The sequence below is a fragment of the Muntiacus reevesi genome, chromosome 2, assembly GCF_963930625.1.
Source record: "Muntiacus reevesi chromosome 2, mMunRee1.1, whole genome shotgun sequence".
NCBI lineage: Eukaryota > Metazoa > Chordata > Mammalia > Artiodactyla > Cervidae > Muntiacus > Muntiacus reevesi.
In genome coordinates, this window is record NC_089250.1 from 157356033 (window position 1) to 157372776 (window position 16744).

General features: G+C 37.3%; 1 protein-coding gene across 3 annotated transcripts in view; it reads left to right on the plus strand.

The window, feature by feature from the left end:
- Window positions 1–16744, plus strand: part of ATRNL1 (attractin like 1) — a 746492-nt gene that overhangs the window by 119552 nt on the left and 610196 nt on the right. For all 3 annotated transcript variants that reach the window (XM_065923396.1, XM_065923397.1, XM_065923398.1), the window contains exon 10: window positions 3132–3286. In XM_065923396.1, coding sequence (XP_065779468.1) covers window positions 3132–3286 — 155 coding nt within the window. The remainder of the gene's footprint in view (window positions 1–3131; window positions 3287–16744) is intronic.

A 16744-nucleotide genomic window follows, 5' to 3' on the forward strand; every position in this document is an offset into this window, starting at 1 on the left:
GCTTATTAAAAAAATTCAACATTTTCATATGCCATCCCATTGCCTTTTGGCCTTTATTGTTTCTGATGAGAAGTCAGATATTTATCTTATTGGGTTCTCTTGTATGCAAAGAACCTTCTTTCTCTTGCTATTTGCAGGATTTTATCTTAGACTTTCAATATTTTTACTATTGTATATCTCAATGTGGTTCTTTCTGTACTTTTTTCTTATTGCAGTTTGTTGAGCTTCTTTGATATGTATGCTAATGTTTTTCATCAAATTTAGGAAGTTGTCAGTCATTATTTCTCAAACAGTTTTTTACCTCTTCCCCCTCTACCTTAGAATTCCCAGTAAATGCATGCTCTTGCTGTTAATGGTGGTGTATATTTCTCATAGACTGTTCATTTTCCTCTCTGTTTTTGGAATTGCAGAATCTCTACTAATTTATCTACTGGTTCACTGATTTTTTTCTTTTACCTGCTGAAATATGCTATTGAGTCTCTCTGCTAAGTTTTAAAATTTCAATTTTATCTTTCAACTCCAGATTTTTCTTTTCCTGGTTATTTTTCTTTGTTGATGCTTTATATTTAATAAGACATTGTTATACTTCTTTAAATTTTGTTTTCTTTAAGTTTTTTTAATAGCTGCTTTAGAGTCTTTTTTTGTTTCATCTGGCATCTGGGTTCTCTCAAAGGTAGTTCTGTTGCTTGCTTTTATTCCTGTGTATAGTATGGGTCACACTTACCTATTTCATTGCACATGGTAACTTTCCCTGAAAGCCAGGCATTTTAGGTAATACATTGTAGCAACTCTGGATCCTGACTTTTCCTCCTCCCTGAGGCTGCTGTAATTTCATTTGTTTAGGGACTTGGCTCAATTCTTTTTGTGAAGTCTCTTTCTTTCTCCACATGCGTCCTCTGATGTTCCTCTTCAGATGGTGCAGGCTGGGGAGGCACATAGTCACCTTGGGATGATCGGGATTTTAGCAGTTCTTTGACTTTTTCCTCTGAGCTTTCTTAAGCTCTCTGCCTCTGTGTGTATCACCCTAACCCCCTAGCCTCCACTAATTGTCAACTGATAGCTCTGTTATTTTCAGCAAAGCTCTGTGGGCATGAATTGCTCCACGGTCTGAATTGCATTTTATACCTTTTACAGGGGTAATCTTTGAGGCCAGTCATTGATGTTCTGACCCCAGTAAGGCTCTTCTTAGCTGTCTTTCCCCCTGATTCTCTCTGATAAACTTCTGGTTGGTCTATGTTTTAGCTTATTGTTCTCAGGTAAATACATGACAGACAACCTCCATTGTTTCTAAGAGTGCCTTTAAAGCTTGAAGCTTGCTGCCCTGTACCAAATGAGGTCAGGTTCCCTTGGGAGAGCTTTGGACCTTTCCTTTTTATAGGTTGCCTCTCCCTGTGGAGGATAACCTCTCTGTGATTGCTTGGGAAATGTAGGTGGGGGTTTGTAACTGCTTCTTTCACTGAACCTCTGTGTTATGTGCATTGGATATTGATGGTAGACTTTGCTCTTCTCAGCCTTCCTCTTTTATCTTGGAACTGTTGCCCTGTGAATTAGGGGTGAAGATTTTTGGGCCCTCATGTTCTTAACGTGTGTGTGAGGCCTGGTGTATAGCTTCCGTCGTGTGAGTGGGAGCAAGATAGAGAATGACCTCCCGTGCTTTCTCCTTGAATAGAGGAGTTAGGGGGCATGAGAAGTATTGGCAATCTGTTGCTCCTGAACTAGGAAGTGAGGGATACAGGAGTATTCTGTTCTCAACTGTACCAGCCTGGTGTTGAGCAGTCTTGCGGAACAGGTTGTGTATGTGTGGGGAGGTGGTGGTAATGGGAAGAATGAGAGTTGGTAATGAGTCAGATATCATGGACTGTTGCTGTTCTTGATGAAATTTAGTTGATGTTCCTGGGTAATTATTTCTTTATTTGTTGTTGCTCTTAGCAAAAGTTTTTGAGATCCAAAAAAGACTTTTTTAAAAAAATAATTTTTACCAATTATACTTCTTTCCCTGGGGAGATTGTTTATGGATCTCCTTATATTGCCATTCTGGAGGTCAGTTCCATATTCTTTAAGCATTTGTTGTTGTTCAGTCGCTCAGTCGTGTCCACTCTTTGCGACCCCGTGGACTGCAGCACGCCAGGCTTCCCTGTCCTTCACCATTTCCTGGAGTTTGCTCAAACTCATGTCCATTGAGTGGTATTAAATCTATGGCTTTTAAAATACTATATTTGCCTTGCTAACTGTACCATACATGTTAACTGTGTTTATATTATGCTTCTTTGTTTGTACTAGGGATTTATTTATAAAGTATTGACTCATATTGCCCTGAACCATTAATATATATTAGTTCATTCAGGTAAAATATACTTGTGAACATATATTTATAGTTTTTCTCTCAGAATTACACTGTAATTAATTAAAAGAACGTTTATATTAATTTTATTGTTTCTCAAAAATGCATTGAGATTTTCAATTATACACAATATAGATATACCTCAAAAATAATCTTAAGCAAGAGAACATGAATACAAATGAATACCAACTATGTCATTCCATTTTGTAAAGTACAAAGACAGCCATCTAGATTTTGCTATTAGAATCAGAATAGTGGTAATTTTTTATTTTTTGGTCTTAGTACTGGTTACTTAGTTGTGTTCATCTTGTGGAAATTCATTGGGTTTTAGACTTATATGCACTTTTATGTATATATTTATGAGTTAAAAACATTTTATTGGATCCATATGAGTCATATAGTTTTAACTGCATACTGTTTAAATTTATTACATTTAACTATTTATTTACTTTGGTATTTAAAACTGATGATAAGTCGGTCCTCTAGTTTATAGGAAATTTGTCTCCTACTTTTATAAATAAAAACAAAATGCAAAATATAAATTATTATGAAATCATTAATGATTATGTTTAATATTGTGTTTCCTCAAAGCATTTTAAGGTACTCTGGATCTCAAAGTATTTTCTAAAAATATTGAAGTTTAGAGGCCATTTGTTAAAAATAATAAAGCGTGTTACTTTCACAATTCCAAGGAAAATTCTGTATTCAAATTAGATCCTTTCTGTACTTGATATAAGATCAGGGAGGTCTTTTTATCTTTTGTAATACATTTTTAAATTTTATCCTGTAGGACTATTTTGAAAGAAAGTGGGTTTGCCAGATACCTTCATTCAGCTGTTCTTATCAATGGAGCTATGCTTATTTTTGGAGGAAATACCCATAATGACACTTCCTTGAGTAACGGTGCAAAATGTTTTTCTGCCGATTTCCTGGCATATGACATAGGTATGTATCTGTTAGGACTGTATGAAGTAGGAAATACCAGAAATTTTTCATGTAGAGGTTCTCAAATACATTACTAGACAGCATGTGTTTATGTCATTTTAGACAGAGAAATTCAGTGACAGATTTTGAAAGGAATTCTCTCTAATTTCAGCATAAATAGTAGTATAGGGGAAGGGAAGTGAGGTGAATTAGTGGTGGAGGCAGGGGAATTGAGAAATCTGGGTGTGAATGTCCTATTCAACGACTTTTATGTTTTGTATTCCTACATAAGCACTTTATTAGTCTGTTTTGTTTGACTATTACTGTGTTAGTTTTGATAATGGATAGATATGAAGCACTATCAAATTTACATTACAGTGAGTAGGAATACAAGCATTTTAGATTTAGCGGGGATGAGCACAGAAAAATTTAAATTAAACTCACAACATATACTTTCATGGTATAGGAAGAGAGAATGAGAGAAAGAAATATAAAAATAGAAAAGCTAATGAAATAATATTTTGGGACAAAATGGAAACCCAGAACATATCTAAGAATGGAAGTAACTAAATAAGTTTTTATCAGGGACTCTAGAAATACGTCTATGATTTTAATTGATTTTAATTATCTTATCTATAGTCCTATCAATTTCTGAATGTTAAATAATGTATTTATTGAAATACTAAATTTCGCTACCTATTAGACCACTGTAGTGAAAAATTTTCTTCTCTCTGTATATTATAGCTGATACTTTAAATCTTTAGCAGTACTTAAGAGCACCTTTTATTGATTGTATGAAGTAATATACCAATTTTAAGCTATTAAGGAACATTTTGATAAATAAAAATAAAAGAGACCAAAGAATAACACATTTAATAGATATAAGAAGTATACTTTTGCTCTTAAACATCATAATGGTACATAATGTACTTTGGAAAATTATTTCAAGTGTCAGCATATAAAGAAAATTATGAACTATTAATAAGCACTTTGATTTCTATACTATTGTAAGCATGTTTGGAAAGAAATTCCTAGTAATAAAGTTAGGCATAGTTTTAAAACTCTGTATTTGTATGTGAGTCATCATTGAAAAGAATTCACTGTCTTTTAGAGCCTAAATAGTTAAATATCTGCCTTTTTGAAATAATAATTTGAAGTCATGATTCATGATGAAATGGGATTGATTGTCTTGGCTTTTATAATGCTTAAAAATCAGTGCCCCAGATCCAGAAAATCAGTTAAATGAAATACAGAATCTAGGCTGGCTTATTATGATCTGTCATTGCCAAGCTGGTGCTATCAGTATATTATTTTGCCTATGGTGATGAGACAGTAAACTTATTTCTCTGGAGGTGGATGAACATTTTATGTGTCTTTCTTCTAGGTATAAAAATCCTAGGAAAAGTGTAGAATTTTGTTGTTATGGCTAAAAATCCATGAAGTGAGATGTTGAACTTTTGAAAAAGATTCTTCAAGCAGCTTCTACTCAATTTCTATATTTTAATGAGAAAATTAATGTTGATCTATTTTGTAGCTGACATACTGGGAATTTATTTTTATTTCTTCCATATGGTTCAAGATGACCATATTTTAGGTTTTATGCATTTGAAATATACCAAGGTGAAAAACATTTGAAATATAAGTTTTTCAGAGAAAGAAAGGGCTCAGATTATCCTTATTCTAATAGCTACTCTTTATTAAGTCAGTTCCAAGAGCTAGGTAATATTGTTGCTGTTTAGTTGCTAAGTTATATCTGACTCTTTTGTGACCCCTGCCAGGCTCCTCTGTCCATGGGATTTCCCAGGCAGAAGAATACTGGAGTGGGTTGCAATTTCCTCCTCCAGGAAATCTTCCTGACCCAGGGATTGAACCTATGTCTCTTGTATTGCAGGGATAGTCTTTACTGCTGAGTCACCAGGGAACCCCTACAATAAGAGCTTTATTTACAATGTCTGTAAACCTCTCTAATAACCTTGTAAACAAGATGTTAGTAAACTCAATTTTAGATCATTAAGCACAAGACTAAAAGGAATTTGTCCAAAGCCCTGCGGGTGGTAAATCCAGGTTTTTTAAAAACTCCTAAATTGATAGGCTTTCCACTTGACTACACTGTGGTGGTTAGTTGACTCCATGTTCTTAGTTTTGACAATAAATTAAGAGACACTTAATTTTTAGTAATGTTTAGTAACTCTTAATGCTATGGAAAAAGTAAAAGTTGCTCAGCTGTGTCCAACACTTTGCAACCCTATGGACTGTGTAGTCCATGGAGTTCTCCAGGGCAGAATAGTGGAGTGGGTAGTCTTTCCCTTCTTCAGGGGATTTCCCAGCACAAGGATCAAACCCAGGTCTCCCGCACTGTGGGCAGATTCTTTACCAGCTGAGCTACAAGGAAAGTCCAAGAATACTGGAGTGGGTAGCCTTTTCCTTCTCCAGGAGATCTTCCTGACCCAGGAATCGAGCTAGGGCCTTCTGTATTGCAGACAGATTCTTTACCAGCTGAGCTATCAGGGAAGCCCAATGATATGGAAAGATAGAAGCAAATATTAGTTTCGTTTTTCAAGGAAATTGTTAAAATTGGAGGAATAATAGCACGTTTTAACAGTATTGTTTCTTAACATAGGTTTTTGTTTGCCCTGTGCTAATAAATAACATCAAAAACATAAAACAGCCTTACAATCAATACAGGATAAAAGTATTTTCTTTTGCCTTATTTGATTATTTCTCTGCAGTTCCCAGTAAAGTCTTCCTCCCCTGCCCAATCTGTATTTATTCTTCTGGGTTTGTATCATCAAATATTGAAATATTTTCTTGGGAAAGTGCTTTTCACATTTCAGAAAATGTCTTCCAAAATAATTGTTTTCCTTATGAAGTATAATTTTGTGGAAATAAAATACAACCATTGCATAATGAACCAACTAGGAAGTAGATTCTTTTTGGGAAAAAATTCATGTTGCTAGTTTTTCTCTTTTGTACAGTACACTCAGAGTTTATGGCATATTTAATTGGAATGCACCTTAAGATTTAGTTGATTGCTTTGTGTTCTGTGATGTTTAGACAATAAAAATATGTATGGTAATACTAATTTTTCATTGCTCTAAAATGTACTATTTCAACCGTACTGCTGTAGTAAATTTTATATAGCCAGTATCATTAATCTTTGAGGACATAACCTTGCCTTTCCAGTTCTCATTATACTATACATGATGGATGTAGAAGGCATATGATGGTGATTTTCAAGCATGACTTACCTTGGCATTCCCTTTGAAGGTTGAAGGGAGAAAAATCAGACCTCAATAGCCTGATTCTCTTAGATTAGGCACTGCATATTCATATTTTTTCAAAAAATAACTCAGGCACAAGTGATCATAGAACCAGCCTGGTGAATAAGACTCAGTGGACTCTAACAGATAAAATGATATGTTACTAAATTTTCTAGCTTATAAATCTAACTTGGACACATTTTACATCTGAAAACTTTATTAATTTTTTTTTGTCATTGTTAGTTGTATCATTATTGCACCTAATTCAAGATTAAAATAAATCTGTATCTAGTAAAGATACAACCTTGTAGTACTATTGAGGCTAAAGATGCAATGGAAGAACTTGTCTTACTGAGCTTATCTGAGGTTATTAGTTACATTTATACTTTAAAAAAATTATAATTTATTTTTGACAGTGCTGTGTGGCTTACAAGACCTTGGTTCCCAGACCAGGGAGCAAACCTCTGCCCCCTGCAGTAGAAGCACAGAGTCCAGACCCCTGGACTGCCAGGGAATTACCGAGACATAGTTTTTCTTTTCGGGGCTTCCCAGGTGGCTCAGTGATAGAAAACCTTCTTGCCAAGCAGGAGACATGAGTTTGATCCCTGAGTTGGGAGGATCCCCTGGAGAAGGGAATGGTGGCTCTTTCCAGTATTCTTGCCTGAGAAGTCCCATGGACAGAGGAGCCTGGTGGGATGCAGTGCACAGGGTCACAAAGAGGCGGTCACAACTTAGAGGCTAAATTACAACAGCAGCATTTATGCTTTTAAGCTGTTTGTCTGTAGAAAGTAAATTGTGTCATCAAAGTTAGTTTTATAGGGTTCATGGGATAAAAGGAATCAAGTAGTTTGTAAATTAGTTTTCATTTTTTTTTTTTTTTTAAGTAAACCACCAGTCTTTTGAGGGATTTGACTGACGATTTCAACATTTGCAAATGAGAGATTTTCCTAAATTTAAACATACCTTAAAGCTGAATTGAATCTTGGGGCATTATTTCAGAATTATCAAAAAATACCTGTTATAGGATTTTCAGTAGGCCTAACATAATTATGATAGTTTTAATCACAAATGGTGGTTATTATTTTTCAATTAGAAAACTTATCAAAGAGTTAGGAGAATGCATAGAATTCTGAAACAAGATGAAAGATAACTCAGAGATACATTGATTAACTTGTTGAGTAGGTTATTTCAGAGTAGGGTGTTAGATTTACATCAGAAATACATTGTGTAAAGTGAATTACCTAAACTTCAAATCAAACCAAAACAATAGCACAATTTAAAAAATAAGTTTCCTGCATATTGCAGTTTTACTTATGGCATTGAACTTATTCAGTTCAGTTCAGTTCACTTGCTCAGTTGTGTCCATCTCTTTGTGACCCCATGGACTGCAGCACACCAGGCTTCCCTGTCCATCACCAACTCCCGGAGTTCACCCAAACTCATGTTCATTGAGTTAGTGATGCCATCCAACTATCTCATCCTCTGTTGTCCCCAATCTCGCCTTCAATCTTTCCCAGCATCGGTATCTTTTAAAATGAGTCAGTTCTTCGCATCAGGTGGCCAAAGTATTGGAGTTTCAGCTTCAGCATCAGTCCTTCCAGTGAATATTCAGGACTGATTTCCTTTAGGATTGACTCGTTGGATCTCCTTGCAGTCCAAGGGACTCTCAAGAGTCTTCTCCAACACAACAGTTCAAAAGCATCAATTCTTTGGTGCTCAGCTTTCTCTATAGTCCAACTCTTATGTCCATGCATGACTACTGGAAAAACCATAGCCTTGATTAGACGTACCTTTGTTTGCTAAGTAATGTCTCTGCTTTTCAATATGCTGTCTAGTTTGGTCATAGTTTTTCTTTCAAGGAGTAAGCGTCTTTTAATTTCATGGCTGCAGTCACCACCTGCAGTGATTTTGGAGCCCCCCAAAATAAAGTCTGTCACTGTTTACACTGTTTGCCCATCTGTTTGCCATGAAGTGATGGAACTGAATGCCATGATCTTAGTTTTCTGACTGTTGAGTTTTTAGCCAACCTATTCACTCTCCTCTTTCACTTTCATCAAGAGGTTTTTTAGTTCTTCTTCACTTTCTGCCGTAAGGGTGGTATCATCTGCATATCTGAGATTATTGATATTTCTCCCGACAATCTTGATTCCAGCTTGTGCTTTATCCAGCCTTGCATTTCGCATGATGTAATCTGCATATAAGTTAAATAAGCAGGGTGACAATATACAGCCTTCATGTACTCCTTTCTCAACTTGGAACCAGTCTGTTGTTCCATTCCGAGTTCTAACTTTTACTTCTTGACCTGCATACAAATTTCTCAGGAGGCAGGTCAGGTGGTCTGGTATTCCCATCTCTTTAAGAATTTTCCATACTTATTGGTAGGCAATAATTAAAAACACAGTTTAAAAAATCCTGCAAAATACTTAATTCCATATTCGAAGAAGTAATCTTATTTTAATTGGTAATATATAATAATCATCTTAAACACAGTGAAGTTACAGTTATATATACCCTTAAAATCACTTAACTAGTTTATGAAACGTAGCATACATGTTTTGTACAACCCTGTAAGGTGATACATATATATATACACACATAGATAAATACAATATAAGGAATCATGTGCCTTTCAATTTTTTGTAACTGTCCAGTAAAACTATAAAAATTCACATTTGCTCACTTTTCATGTTTTTAATTATTTTCATTTTTTGGAGGTTATTTTATTTGTCTCTTTATTAATCAGAATTTCTCTATGAACTTTGTTAAATTCTTAGGTAGGGCTTTTCCTCGACAAAAGCAGCACCCCTTGTCCAGGTGAACTGTTTGTCCTGAAAGACCCAGTTTGTTTCTTTGTCAGAAAAACTTTAAAACCATCAAGTAATTTTTTCAATGAATGTTGCCAACTGTTGACTGTTTTAAGCTTTCCTACATCCTTTGTCCAAGGTTCTCTTTTTCTTTCCATAATGAGCTGTTGTATAGAAAAAATAGCAGTTTCTTCTTTTTAAAAAAGCGGCCAGTAAGTAAGGGAGTAAGTGACCTTTCATTTTGAGAAAAGGGAGAACTAATATTCCTTGAAGGCTTCCTGTAGTGTTTTGTACTGTGCATTCATTTATAAGGTAATTCTCATAGCATCTCGTAACACCTGTGTAAAGTGTACTAGTATATTCATTTATAAAGGCAGAAACTGTGTTTTAGCCTGACTAAATCCAAATTCACATAGGTTGTAGGATGGTATATTCAGAATTTGAACCTAGGTCTAAGTTCAAAGTTCTTTTGATTCTACCACTGTACTATGTATTGATATTTTCCTGATATAACAGGAAAAAGTTTGAATGATCTTTAATTTGGGAAAAGGCATATATATTTGTTAATGTGATGTGACACTCAAGAAAATTCGTTTTATTGATGCATTTAATCAGTGACCTTTAAGTTAGAAAATCAAGAAGAGTAATCAGCAGTAAATCTCTTAACAGATCTATAAGCATTTTGAGAGATTGTCTTGAATGCAAAATTTGGTGAATAAAGATTCTTGAAAGGAAATGTACACTGAAAGAAAAGTATTTAAATGTGGAGGAAGGCAAGGAACATAGCCATGAACAGAAAATCATAAAGTAAAATATTAGCAAATAGAATTCAGCAGTGTTTCAAAGTTATAATGAACTTTACCCAATAGGAATTATTCTAGGATTCCAAGTATGATTCATTATCAGGGAATCAGTAAATATAATTTATTACCTCAAGACTATTTACTGAAGCCAACAGGAAATCCACACTGTGTATTAAAACATGATAAAGTCATTTCAGTGGGAAGTGTCAAATAGTGATGCCCACTTTGCCTGATAGAGGATGAGAAACTAAATAAATATTTGTGGAATGAATGCCAGAGGATAAAAATCCTTAGGGAAACTGTGGAGTTGAAACTGTGGGTACATTAAGTGTGCACTTTTTATTTTATTTTTATTTTTTATTTTTTTATTTTTTTAAGTGTGCACCTTTTAAAATATTAAGATAAATTTTTTACCTAGGGATGTGGGGGCCAGTGAAGCATCAGCATTTCAGGGTTAGGGGGCAAAAGATTTTTGGCAACATTCAGAAATGTGGTTTTTTGCTACGTAAGTATCCAAATGGTTAATACAAGGTTTTCTTTGTATTCATCTAGTTTTGAGTCTTATACCTGGGACATGTGCTCTTTTTAGTGTATTTTGAGTGTGCAATTAAGACTGAATTATGAACTGGCATTTGAGATGGAGTATTAAATGAATTTGTAAAATGTGTCCTTAGAGTATTAGAGATGCATATTTTCATGGAAGAATGTGAGTAGAAAAATTAGCCAATGAATGTGCATTTTTTTCCACCTGTATTGTTTTATGCATAAGTGATAAAATAAATCTGTCTCTAAATTTCAGCCTTTGTTTTTAATATAACTATATGGTCCCTCATATGTAAATAGTCCTGGCAGCACAGTATTCTCATTGCTGAAATTTGTGTTTGAGAGAATAGTAACTCTAATTTCTTGATCGTGTGATCGTGTTTATTGAAAGTATGGTTTATAAATAAATATTTATTTAGTACCTTGTAGCATTGATTTTTAAAAAGTCTGTATTCCAGAGAGTATATTTTGCTTTGGCCTTTATTGCTGTGTGGCTTTTCTGTTGGTATGGAATGGTATTTCTGTCAGTTTTCATGATGTCAATAACTGTGGAATTTGCTTTAGTCTGTCTATCCTTGAACTGTTTATGAAGTGATAAAGACCTGAGTGCTCTGGAAATATATTTTCTTCTTGGCAAAAAATATGATTATAGATCTTGAAGTCAGACATTAATAATGTAAGAGACTTTATATTGTAAGAATGGAGAGAGACTACATGTAAACAAGTTATATTAATTTAATATTGAGCTTTAAAGGTGTTTGATAATTTCTAGATTTTACAGAGAATCCTGATGAAGAATGTGAAAACTTCGCAACACAATTAATCTAGCTCAGCATCCTCTTTATTTGTTATTGAAAAAGTTGGAAGGGATGCATGGGAAGTGTATTTGCTACAACCGTACCTATGTTTTTCTCTTCTCATTCTGTTGACAAATCCTGACAAGTGGGCAGATAACCAGCAAGCATGAAATGTCTCTATAGCTGCAAGATTACTTACCTCAACTAGCTTTTTATAAGCTTGCAAGTTAAATTTTCTTCTTCCTAAACAGTTTCGGGAGCGAAAACAATTTATTATGTTAAGATACTCTAGAGGGAAATTTGCAGTTATTACAGTGTATCCATCAGTATAGGTTAAGTTAGACTGAGGTCAATCCTGTCAGTTTGGATCCTCTGATAAACAGACTCTGAGACAGAGTTTAGTGTTCGGGATGCTAATCAGGTCCTTGGATTGAGCAGCTGTGAAAGAGAAGGGGAAGATGCAGGATTGCGCAGAAAGTACAAGTCAGGCAGACTTAAGTAACAGCTAGCAACCCCAGGGAAACTCGGGTTGAAATGCCCATCAGAGGCATTCCTCATTAGGGTGAAACGGACCTTGATGGGTCAGTGTACGAGGGTCGCTCCCAGGAAAGCAGGACCTTAGGTGCAGAAGCTATCCACAGCTAAGGCCATCTCTGCAGGGGCTGGCAGCTGAGTGATGTCTACCAGTACTAAGTCCTTCCCTGAACGGATATTCAGGCAGTGCATTTCCATGGTCATCACAATTCATTCTTTGGACCCCTCAACCCACTTCTGATCTATTTGTTAAACAGCTCCAGTGGGGGGAGCCTAGATTATCGCGCTGGCTTATGTAAGGTCTCAGGGTTGTGTCTTGTCCATTCTTCTTTCATGTCCTTCCTCTCAGCTGGCCCCTCTCTGGGCGCTGTTGTCTTACCCAGTAGCATGACCCAGCACCTTGCCCTTAAGTATGTGAGCTCCTGATGACCGTGTACCTTCTAGCCTGGGTTACTGTACCTGCCTGTTTACCATCACACTTGGCAAAGGGACACCAAGAGACTCCTCAGTGCATTGTCTGTGTAACAGATGTATTCCCTTCCCTCATGTGTACACCAGTTCCCCGCCCCCGCCATGGTGATCAGCTCCTTTTCTGCCTGGTTGCTGGTCCCTGTAACAAGGAGCCTGAAGTGCCTGAGTGGCAATTAGAGCTCACAGTTAAATGGGACACTGCTATTTCTTCTGCCAGAATATTTTTCCCCTTGGAGAACAGTATTTCAAGTCTTGAAGTCCAAAATGAGGCCACGAGAAGTGGCTTTTACTCCTGGATTTTTGGGCCTACTGTGTGTTCTTCCTGTTGGTTATGTACCACCATTTAAAGGTCTTAAGTTGAGGTATATCATACATCCTGGTGGGCTTTCCTTGTGGCTCAGCTGGTAAAGAATCCTCCTCCAATGCAGAAGACCTGGGTTCGATCCCTGGGTTGGGAAGATATCCTGGAGAAGGGAAAGGCTATTCACTCCAGTATTCTGGCCTGTAGAATTTCATGGACTGTATAGTCCATGGGATTGCAAAGAGTTGGACGTGACTGAGCGACTTTCACTTTGACTACATCCTGGTTCTTTAGTTGTGCCTATGGAAATCTCTAGCAAGTTGTGTGGTTTGTGATCCAGTGGGTTTTAAGATAATGGGCCTATTTCTGTACCTTCTTTCCTGTGAAGTGTGTCTCCTAATACATGGGATCCCATGCTGATTGATCAGACACTTCATCATTTCTATGATGATCATGCTGATTAAGACCCAATGGGCAGAAAAAGCAAACATGTATTCAAAATACATGTTCTTGTCATAATGAATTATCAGCCCATCCAGAGTGGAAAGGGCCCAGCATAGTCAACTTGCCCCGAATGGCCAGTTGGTGTTCTTGGGGATTGGCCCTATCAGGGGATCAGAAGTGATATCTCATTATGAGGCTGGACACAGTGGTAAGAGTAGCTCCATCAACTTTTCTCAGAAGGAGTCCCAATTCCTGGATGGCTTCCATCTCTGCTGTATGGCTACGTAGTTCATGTGCTCATTTCGTTGGCACCGAGGCATTCTGTGATAGAGACTGACTGGTGTTAGCTACCTCGGTTGTTTGTTTATTAGTTGTTTAATGTCTCTTCCATGTTGCATGCTCTCTGATGACCTTTTACCTGCATCACAAAGACTGACATTTCACGCTTATCCAGATCCATCCATCCACATGTCTCTACTCCAGAGCCTCCTTGTCTCTGATCTCCAGTGTTTATTCTTCTAGTCCCCTCGCCAGCCTGCTAGGTCATTAACTACTGATCTTGGGCCATTTCGCTTTCCACACAATGTACATGAGCATGTTTCTCAAAGGCCTGCCCTGATTGGGAAGCTTTTTCCTTTTCTGCTGTTCTTCCAGGCCACCCCAGAGTGAAGCTGTCTTGTAGATAGCCATTTTTGAATTGTGCCCGCACACGAAGCTTTCATGTTTGCCTTTGTCTCTTCTTGTTGTCTGGGCATCCAGGATTCCTTAATGGCCACGGCTGTAAGATGCAGGATGAGTGCCGAGGCAACAGCGGTAGAGAACCTGAGCCCTGAGCTCCCAGCTCATGCAGATTGCTTGTGCACTGCACTCTTGCTCATGCTTGATCTTGGATCAGCTTCTATTCTATGTTCCTGTGATTATTGATGACAGAGACAACTTCAGGAAACTCTGAAAACATGGTCACTTAATAACCCATGTCAAGCTCTCCATCTTTGCCAGGGCTCAATAGTGTGGTGGGACTAGAGATGTAAAATTTTCCACTGCAGATGGCAGGGCCTTTGACTTGTGTGTTGGGTTTTCATTGGGAGTCATTCACAGAAGGTTTCCAGATAATTCCACATGATACTTTTTTCCAAGAGTGACTTCACCGATAGCTATAGTATCTACTGGGTCATGTGGCCCTAGCTGCAGGACTGTTTGCACTGTGTCCTGGATCTATAGCAGAACTGTTTTCTGCTGTGATGTGTACTCAAGGGCTGGCGGCCTTTGACATTTTGCAGTATACTGGGTTTGAACACTATTCCCAGGAACAGAATATACTGCCTTCAGAACCCCCAAAGACCTAATGGGTGTTTGCTTTCTTCCTTGCAGTGGTAGTTGAAAAGTGAAATAATTGGTGTTTCAGTTCAGATAATCTAACTCAGAATGTTCTCAACCTCCAGACTCCTAAATAACTTAGTAACATGGAAGGTCTCTGAATCTCTGTAGGTTTTATCTTCCACCCTTTGAAGTATCTATGTCTTGACAAGGCCTCCATTGCATTACCAGCTCTTGTTCCTCTGGCACTATTAGAATGATGTCATTGATGTAGCAGAAAAATAAAATGCTCTGCAAGATGTTCAGTTGGACCAAGTGTATTCTAATAAAAGTTAACATAACCCTGAAGCAAATTTTGAATGTATGCTCTTCTGGTCCATATGAATGCATACTGCTCAAGGTCCTCGTTTCTGATAGGGCTAGAAAAGAACACATTTATCTGGCATTCTGTAGGTTATTTAGAATAATACTAATGTGTCCCAATCACTCCCTCTGAAATGTAACAGTATTTTAAAACTTATTTTATAACCAATGGGTAACAGTTCTTTTTCAGTGTAACAGCCAAGGACCCAAGGTGGGGATGATGCCATTTGCCAAGAATGTCTATTCCAATTATTAAGCTACAGACTTAGGTTATGACCACTCCATAGGCCTGCAGACCCAGTGGCTCATCCCTTGGCCAGGATGCCTTTAATCTCATCATCCCCATGTTGTTCCTACTATACAGAGAGGCTGTGATGTGCTAGTGTCAACTCAGACCTTGTGTCCAACAGTACCTGACATGTTCGTGGTTGTTTTCTTTCTCTAGGCTGGGGTTACCCCATAAAATGACCATTGGTACCTTTGAGGAAGAACTAGAGACTCTCTTACCATATACACTTGCTGTGGCATTGCAGGTCCTTCTTCCTGGGCTCCAGAATTTTAAATGTATCAACTCTGGGTTTAAAAAGTGACTCAAGTCCAGAAATTGAGTGGTGAATTATAACTTTTCGTTGCACCATCTGCCATCCAAATTCTGATCATTTATCCTTGATTTCTTCCAATGACATGTTAGGTAGCACCCTCGCTGGCTACCCGTCTATTTTGCTTCTAGGGATGTTGTGTTCTACTAAATGTCTCTGTAATTCTCAACAGGTCAGTCCCCTTGACTGATGCTCCAACCTTGCTACTTATTAAAATAATTGCACCAGTTAAGTGTCACCAGCTGGCCCCAGTTTTCCTGTTGTCTCCATCACTGAGCACCGTTCTGTTACGGTTTTTTATACCATCACCTTAGGCCCGTGGAGGAAAGCCACCGCGTTCTTAGTGATGCCAGTATCCCTCTCAGCATCACGTCATGGCTTCAGTAAATAGCATGCCTTCTGGTCTGTTCTGTATGTGTGATGGACTGGTGGGTTGTCCGGTGTTACACAGAATATCATGATAGAAAACTTTGAGCCCATGGTCACTTAGTTGTCCATGTCAAGCACTCCATCTCTACCATGGCTGAATAATATGACAGGAATAGAGGTGTAAAGATTTCCACTGCAGATGGCATGGCCTTTGACATGTTTGTAGAATCTGCATTGGGATTCTTTCACAGGGACTTTCTGTATATTCCACATGCTACTTTTCCCAACATGACACTGTTGTATTCCTAGACTTTTAATCTCTGCTTTTCATGTTTGTTATGACATTTTGACTTGACTGAGCATAGCCTAATTTTCCGCATTTCTAGAAGTGATCCTTTTCCCCCCAGTTTTATTGAGGTGTAGTTAATAAAACTGTAGCATATTTAAAATGTACATTTTGATGATTTGATATAAATTCACATTGTGAAAGGATTCTCCCCCCATCTAGTTAATTAGTACACCCATCATCTCCTTGCAAATTTTCTTTTTTTATGTGTGAGAACATGTAAGTTCTACTCCTTTAGCAAATCTCAGTTGTACAGTGCTGGGTTAGCAATTGTTGTCAGTAAGTTATACATTAGATCCTAGACCATATTGTCTTATAACTGAATGTATGCACCTTTTCATCAGCCTCTCCCTATTTCTCCCACCCATGGAAACCACTTTTCGACTCGCTGTTTCTTTGAGTTTGACTTCTTCTTCTTCTTCTTTTTTTTTTTTTTTTTAAGATTTCACATATAAATGATTTGTTGTTTTTCAGTTGTCAGGTTGTATCCAACTCTTTGCAGCCTCATGGACTGCTGCATGCCAGGCT